At 42.5% G+C, this 8,820-nt stretch overlaps 1 protein-coding gene across 1 annotated transcript; it reads right to left on the bottom strand.

Moving 5' to 3' along the window:
• Positions 1-2,226: 2,226 nt before the first annotated feature.
• Positions 2,227-8,439, bottom strand: LOC131722721 (claudin domain-containing protein 1-like). Its single transcript, XM_059015726.1, has 3 exons — positions 8,424-8,439; positions 2,783-2,917; positions 2,227-2,411 (listed from the first exon to the last, which is right to left on the bottom strand). Exons 1-3 carry the CDS (start codon positions 8,437-8,439, stop codon positions 2,227-2,229), a joined length of 336 nt encoding a protein of 111 aa, XP_058871709.1.
• Between the last annotated feature and the right edge of the window lie 381 nt (positions 8,440-8,820).

Here is an 8,820-nt window from a genome sequence, read left to right as displayed (position 1 = left end):
TTTATCATTGAACTGGAGGAAGTGCATCTTGTTTTGTTGTTTTATCGTTGAACTGGAGGAAGTGCATCTTGTTTTGTTGTTTTATCGTTGAACTGGAGGAAGTGCATCTTGTTTTGTTGTTGTTTTATCATTGAACTGGAGGAAGTGCATCTTGTTTTGTTGTTTTATCGTTGAACTGGAGGAAGTGCATCTTGTTTTGTTGTTGTTTTATCGTTGAACTGGAGGAAGTGCATCTTGTTTTGTTGTTGTTTTATCGTTGAACTGGAGAAAGAGCATCTTGTTTTGTTGTTGTTTTATCGTTGAACTGGAGGAAGTGCATCTTGTTTTGTTGTTTTATCGTTGAACTGGAGGAAGTGCGTCTTGTTTTGTTGTTTTATCGTTGAACTGGAGGAAGTGCATCTTGTTTTGTTGTTTTATCGTTGAACTGGAGGAAGTGCGTCTTGTTTTGTTGTTTTATCGTTGAACTGGAGGAAGTGCATCTTGTTTTGTTGTTGTTTTATCGTTGAACTGGAGGAAGTGCGTCTTGTTTTGTTGTTTTATCGTTGAACTGGAGGAAGTGCATCTTGTTTTGTTGTTGTTTTATTGTTGAACTGGAGGAAGTGTATCTTGTTTTGTTGTGGTTTTGACTCAGAACTGTGTATGTTCCAGTGTATAGACTGCTGCAGGCAATCCGGGTTGCATTAAAAAAAATAACACTGTAACAACGCAAACAAGATATTCTATTTGAGTGGCCGTTTGATTGTAGCCCTTCAAAAGTTACAAGCTGTCAAATTGCAACCAAAAAGTCCAAGTTTAAATGCTCCAATGTATCCAGTAGGTGGCACCAAAACGCTGTTCAACTTTTACATTGTACAGCTTAGACTGCATTCTGTTGGTTTGTATTGGTTGATAATGTACATTCATCCATCTTTAAGAAGTTCAGTAAAAAGGGGGACCTGGATACAGAATCACTGATATTCTTGTGATGCAATGCTGAAATGATATATTTTTACCACAATATAAAGCATGCTTGTATTGCTTCTGTTTAAAAACACATTTTTTAATTCTTAGTTTAAACTGCTGCATAATAAAGTGAATGGACACAAATGTGTGTGTTGAGTTTTTAAGCTACACTAATTTGATCAACGCATTTTGCTTTTTAAATGAACCTTCAATGTAACTTCTAAGTTTTCTTCCTCTTTCTTAACCCTTTGTAAATCACCCAGTTCATTGCTCTGTGTGTCTCCATGCCTAGTATGACGAGTAAGTGACCAGGGTCTATACCAACACTATGTACACAATACCTTCTCAAGTTTTACTCCCAAAGCAGTAAAAACGATTGTTTCAAAATCCAGCAGTTTATATGTAGGCTTGGTGGTCCAGTGGTTTAAGAAAGGGGCTTGATACCAGGAGGTTCCTGGTTCAAATCCCTGCTCAGCCACTAACTCACTGTGTGTGACCCTGAGCAAGCCACTTAATCTCCTTGTGCTCCATCCTTCAGATGAGACATAAAACAGACGAGGTCCTATTGGAAGTGACTGCAGCAGCAGTTGTTGATGCATAGTTCAACCCCTAGTTTTTGTAAGACGCTTTGGATAAAAGTGTCCCACAGTAAAGTGTAATGAAGCATTGTAAATCACAATGCAATCATGGTAAAGCATAGGGAGATATGGTAAAGCACAGTGAAGCATTGTACAGCACAATGAGGTATAGTAAAGCATAGTTAAAAATAGAGTAAACTAGCCCTTATAGTTCCCCATAGTAAAAGCACATCAAAGTGTAATAAAGCACAGGGAAAGCATAGTAAACCGAGGGTGGAAATAGAATGAATTCTAGAATGGTTCTAGTTTCCGAGTTGTTTTTAATCTCACAGGTTCTAGGTTACTGGGATTTTTGTTCTGGGTTCAAGTGGTCCTGTAATATTTTTTAGTGTATTTAAGTTCTAGGGTTTTGTGCTCTATTGTTCTGGACACATGATCATTTTTATATAGAGTGGTTCTATTTTTTTCCATCTGTATTAACATTCTGTGGTTCTAGAGTGGACCTAGGTTCCCTGTTCTAGACTGTTCTGGACACATGCTCATTTTTATATAATGTGGTACTCGTTTATTTTAGTGTAAGAAGCTGGTTCACACTTCGATCATAGCGACTCATTTCAGAGCGCAGATTCGATTCTCTCTCCCTACCAGAGCGTCACACTACAATGGTTGTAGAGACATTCCTCTCTGGTTTTTGTTTTAGTGTCTCTCAGGCGACCCTGTAGGCCTGCATGCGTGAGTACTCCTTGTGGCTGGACCGGGACACACAGACGAGCAGCGCGGCCGTCATGAACTGCACCCCTCCCCGCGACCCCCCGTCCGGCAGCTCCACCCGGCTGTGCAGCAGCTGCACTCCAGCCATGAAGCACCCGACCACCCTGAGCGTGCACAGCCCTGTGGGGAATCACAAAAACAAAAACCCTCTGAGTGACGTACACTGATCTGTCCAAAACTGTGCCAGTCTACATGGAGTCGTATGGGGACCCTCATTATAGCAAATATTTAGTTTTATTTGAATAAATAAAATGGCATCATGCTTTTTTTAAGCTAATTGGAGCTAAACAAAGTAGCAGACAGACAGCAGGTTAAATGACTAGCCTCTCATTCCTGCCTTTCACCTTCCTCTGGAGGCCTGGGTTCCAATCTGGGGGCTGGGTGGCACAGACAATCAAACCGCTGGTGATTGTTAAATATACCTGTTTATGTTTTTATATATATATATATAGTATTTTCTTGGGGACCCCAGTTCTAGGGTTCTTATCTGCCCAGGAGGTGAAGGGCCTTGGTCCCCATCGTGGGGTACATGCTGTGACAGGCACAGGCACACATAGCGATGTGTGCCCTGAAAAACATGACCCCCAGACTGACGATCGGGAGCAGGAACTGACATGGCCACAGATCTGAAACACACAGGACACGTGATCAGGGGACAGCCCCAGGCTCTACACCCTCAGAATCTGATCCTCTCCATATCTTCTGCTCAATAATGTTATACCAAGTTTCATGACAATCGGATAAGCAGTTCTCCAAATATGTGAAGACAAGTGCGACAGACAGACACACCCCCCTGTATCCCCAGAATCTGATATTATCAATATCTTCTGCTCAATAATGTTGATTCCGAGTTTCATGACAGACACCCCCTAATGTCCTCAGAATCTGATATTATCAATATCTTCTGCTCAATAATGTTGATTCCGAGTTTCATGACAGACACCCCCTAATGTCCTCAGAATCTGATATTATCAATATCTTCTGCTCAATAATGTTGATTCCGAGTTTCATGACAGACACCCCCTAATGTCCTCAGAATCTGATATTATCAATATCTTCTGCTCAATAATGTTGATTCCGAGTTCTGTACCAATCAGATAAGCGTTTCTCTAGATATCTGTGAAAGTGTTTCCATGCAGATGGACCAATAGACTCACTTATTCTTCATTCAAGAACCATCTGGTGATCTGCAATGAGCTGTGCTGCTTTCTGGTCTTGTATCATGATACAAACGATACAGACCTATTACAATACGATGACTTGTGTAAAGAAAGCATCGCGATTCATCGACACGTGATGAATTGATACACCCTACCCAGAGCTCCATATACCTCATTCTATCAGCAGCAGACCTCCGGTCAGTTATAATTCTACTTACAACTACAATTACAGCACCATTGTTTGCTCAAATTACAATTACAATTGCAATGCTACTCAATTACAATTACAGTTACAATGATGCTGCAGTAATTGCAGATAGAATTACACTAGAAAGTCACATAAAGAGCTACCCACACACATGAACATGTTCACTGTGTTTACCCAGCAGTGATCACAAATACACAGACATGCTGTATAAACAGTGACCCACACTTTACCATGTTCACTGTGTTTACTCTACCCAGCAGTGATCACAAATACACAGACATGCTGTATAAACAGTGACCCGCACTTTACCATGTTCACTGTGTTTACTCTACCCAGCAGTGATCACAAATACACAGACATGCTGTATAAACAGTGACCCACACTTTACCATGTTCACTGTGTTTACTCTACCCAGCAGTGATCACAAATACACAGACATGCTGTATAAACAGTGACCCACACTTTACCATGTTCACTGTGTTTACTCTACCCAGCAGTGATCACAAATAGACAGACATGCTGTATAAACAGTGACCCACACTTTACCATGTTCACTGTGTTTACTCTACCCAGCAGTGATCACAAATACACAGACATGCTGTATAAACAGTGACCCACACTTTACCATGTTCACTGTGTTTACCCAGCAGTGATCACAAATACACAGACATGCTGTATAAACAGTGACCCACACTTTACCATGTTCACTGTGTTTACTCTACCCAGCAGTGATCACAAATAGACAGACATGCTGTATAAACAGTGACCCGCACTTTACCATGTTCACTGTGTTTACTCTACCCAGCAGTGATCACAAATACACAGACATGCTGTATAAACAGTGACCCACACTTTACCATGTTCACTGTGTTTACCCAGCAGTGATCACAAATACACAGACATGCTGTATAAACAGTGACCCACACTTTACCATGTTCACTGTGTTTACTCTACCCAGCAGTGATCACAAATACACAGACATGCTGTATAAACAGTGACCCACACTTTACCATGTTCACTGTGTTTACTCTACCCAGCAGTGATCACAAATACACAGACATGCTGTAGAATGATTTGTTCAAACGAATAATGGGTGGGAGGGCAACACTAAAATATTATCCCCAAGCAGAAGCGTGTCACACTCGGAGACGCTCGTTTAGCTTCATGCCTCCGACTCTCTGGAACTCTCTCCCAGCTCCTGTGTGTGCAGCTCCCACCGTCGCTCGCTTCAAATCAGCTCTCAAGACCCGCCTGTTCTCTCTTGCTTTCCATGCTCTTTAAACCTGATATCTGTTATTAGCTGTTGTCTAATTGGCTATTTCAGATTTATCACTATCTTATTTTTATGATTCTGTATGACATACTGTGACAGAGATCGAATGATTCTTGGTGTTAGATCTCCCTCTCGACCTGTGAGGGCACGGTGCAAGAGGAACAGAGTACCCTTAATTAAATGGCACGACAATTTATTCCGTAGGGTAGGTGGAAGTCGGTCATTTAGGAAGGGGGCGAAGCTACGGCACCCAAGCTCATTGACCCGGACGGTAAGCGGCGTGGCATCCGAGGACTGGAGGAGCGGATGCGCTCGTTAACCTCGGGGTCATGGGCGAGGGTATAAATAGGGGGCATGGCTTGAGTGATCTGTTCCTTTGTAGATGGTTAAGCAAATAAACCTAGAAGGAGCCCGTGAACTTGAAACTAAGAAACCGTGAGTGTTCGCTGTATTCATCTGTCTTGTAACACTATCTGTTTTGTGTTGTTTGTTGTTTAAAGAGTACTAGCACAATCCGGAGCTGTAGCCGTCGGCCAGCATTAACCCGGACTTCAGCACTCACTTCTTTCACTTCAGGACTGTCTTTTCACCACGAGCACCTAATTCACGCACTGTAGAAACTGTGTCTGTGTTTGTGTTTTGTGTGGGTGAGGAAAAACGGGACTTTGGTTGCGGGTCAAACCCGTAGGATCTGTATAAACAGAGTGATACACGCCGCTGTACCACTTCCAACAGTATTATTATTTACAGGTTGTTGCCATAAGGCTCTGGACATTATAAACAATAATAAACACCCTTGCACCTGTACCATACGTTTCTGTGTGATTATTCCGCTCTGCACTGCACTCACCTGCACGTAGTTACCACTTTGCCACACAAACACATCCACAATATTCAGAATTCACATCCTAGCCTTGTATTTAATGTGCTATGCCTTGTATGTCACTGTATTTAATGTGCTATGCCTTGTATGTCACTGTATTTAATGTGCTATGCCTTGTATGTCACTGTATTTAATGTGCTATGCCTTGTATGTCACTGTATTTAATGTGCTATGCCTTGTATGTCACTGTATTTAATGTGCTATGCCTTGTATGTCACTGTATTTAATGTGCTATGCCTTGTATGTCACTGTATTTAATGTGCTATGCCTTGTATGTCACTGTATTTAATGTGCTATGCCTTGTATGTCACTGTATTTAATGTGCTATGCCTTGTATGTCACTGTATTTAATGTGCTATGCCTTGTATGTCACTGTATTTAATGTGCTATGCCTTGTATGTCACTGTATTTAATGTGCTATGCCTTGTATGTCACTGTATTTAATGTGCTATGCCTTGTATGTCACTGTATTTAATGTGCTATGCCTTGTATGTCACTGTATTTAATGTGCTATGCCTTGTATGTCACTGTATTTAATGTGTTGCATTGTTTATTCTGTTATGTATAGTTTCTCACTATCTTGTAAAGTGTTTTGTGATGGTGATCCACTATGAAAGGTGATATATAAAATTAATATTGATTGATTGATTGAACGTTCGATCAATGTAAAAACACAACATGGAACTGTGATTAGGTTTGGAAAGGTGTGTGATTGAACTGGAATTGATCAATTACCAATTTTTTAACCAACGTTTTCTTGTATAAAATGGCCTGCGTCTTCAATTCGAGTATAGTATAGGATGCGTGTATTAGAATCACCAACAGAAGATGCGACTGCCCAAGTACACAAACAGCCACGTGACTGACTGGCAAATGAAGGGTTCTGTAGTAGCTACAGTGCTGTGAAAAAGTATTTGCCCCCTGTCTGATTTTCTGCATTTTTGCACATTGTTCACATTGTATTTGGTCAGATCTTTTTGTGGGTTGTAGTAGTATATAAAGGGAGTCTGAGAGAAAAAATGACACCAAAGTTTGGTGCTTCTTTCATTTGTTTGGTGTGCAAGGTAATGAAACATGCAATCTTCAGGTGTGAAAAAGATCCTCAAGAGTTCTGGAACAATGTTCTATGGACAGATGAGTCAAAAGTGGAACTTTTTGGCCAACATGGGCCCCGTTATGTCTAGCGAAAACCAAACACTGCATTCCACAGTAAGATCCTCATACCAGTGGTCAAGCATGGTGGTGGTAGTGTCATGGTTTGGGGATGCTTTGCTGCATTAGGACCTGGACGTCTTGCCATCATTGAAGGAACCATGACTTCTGCTCTGTATCAGAGAATTCTACAGGAAAATGTCAGGCCATCCGTCCGTGAGCTGAAGCTGAAGCACAGCTGTGTCATGCAGCAAGACAATGATCCGAAACACACAAGCAAGTCTACATCAGAATGGTGTAGAACAAGAAAGAACAAGAAATTTAAAGTTTTGGAATGGCCTAGTCAAAGTCCAGACCTAAACCCCATTGAGATGTTGTGGCAGGACCAGAAAGGAGCAGTTCATGCTCGAAAACCCACAAATGTCACTGAGTTGAAGCAGTTCTGCAAGGAGGAGTGGGCAAAAATTCCTCCACGGCGCTGTGAGAGAATAATCATTAAATACAGGAAGCGTTTGGTTGCAGTTATTGCTGCTAAAGGTGGCGTAACCAGTTATTGATCTAAGGGGGCGATTACTTTTTCACACGGGGGCACTGGGTGTTGCATAACTTTCTTTAATAAATAAATGAAATATGTATCAATTTTTTGTGTTATTTATTCACTCAGGGTCCCTTTTATCTAATATTAGGTTTTGGTTGAAGATATCTGATTCAGTGTCAAAAATATGTAAAAATGCAGAAAATCACACGGGGCAAATACTTTTTCACAGCGCTGTATCCTGCGTAGCGGACGCTCTCCTCCTCGAGGTAGATAAAGCAAGCTTTCACTCAGCGCCTGTCTGTGTAGCTACAGCCGTGGCGCACTAGCCTCAAACTGGCGCTGCTGTGTTGAGGCTCCCGGGCACGCCCCTCAGCCAATCAGGACCTCCCAACTCCCGGGGCACGCCCCCCAGCCAATCAGGACCTCCCGATCAGCTCAGCTCCGGGCAGCCTTCATGTTTACCACAGCAGCGTTTCATTATGAGGCTCAGTTCTTATCAGAGCCCAGTATTTTTGTACTTGCCAAGCAATACCACAGTTCACAAAAAGGTAGAAAAACATGTGCGAGTAATCACAACTGGAAATGAGAAGCAGCTCATAACTGTAATGCTGTGTGTGACAGAGACGGCAGCAAACTGCCTCCATATGCCGTGTAATTATATGGGTAATGCATCTTTGTAAATGCATCTTTATTTGATTTTTGATTTTTTTCCTCAAGTTGAAATTTAGGCTGCGTGTTAAATTCGAGTGTTAGGAAAATTGTTAGGAATCCGGTCTATGGTAATCCCAATTCCAAATACAATGACTGTTATTTGGCTCTTCATACTCATGCACATACACTAGGTACTGCAGGAGCGCTTGTGTTCAGACTGCACTGCACAGCTCTTGATCCGCCCCTCCTGCTCTGCGCTGGACTTGCCTGACCTGACCACCATGTCACTGGATCCTCAGCTGATGAACACGTTATGACACAGAAACGCGTTGACCTGGGCCGGTCAGGGCCGGCCAGCACCAACCCGGCCCGCAGTGGAAACGAGGTAATAGTGCTGCACATGGAGCAGGTGCACAGCATCAAGGACAGGCATGATAGTGCTGCACATGGAGCAGGTGCACAGCAGCAAGGACAGGCATGATAGTGCTGCACATGGAGCAGGTGCACAACAGCAAGGACAGGCATGATAGTGCTGCACATGGAGCAGGTGCACAGCATCAAGGACAGGCATGATAGTGCTGCACATGGAGCAGGTGCACAGCAGCAAGGACAGGCATGATAGTGCTGCACATGGAGCAGGTGCCACAGCAGCAAGGACAGGCAT

The sequence above is a fragment of the Acipenser ruthenus genome, chromosome 51 (assembly GCF_902713425.1).
Source record: "Acipenser ruthenus chromosome 51, fAciRut3.2 maternal haplotype, whole genome shotgun sequence".
In the NCBI taxonomy this organism is placed as follows: Eukaryota; Metazoa; Chordata; class Actinopteri; order Acipenseriformes; family Acipenseridae; genus Acipenser; species Acipenser ruthenus.
This window is presented reverse-complemented; position numbering and strand designations above follow the sequence as displayed.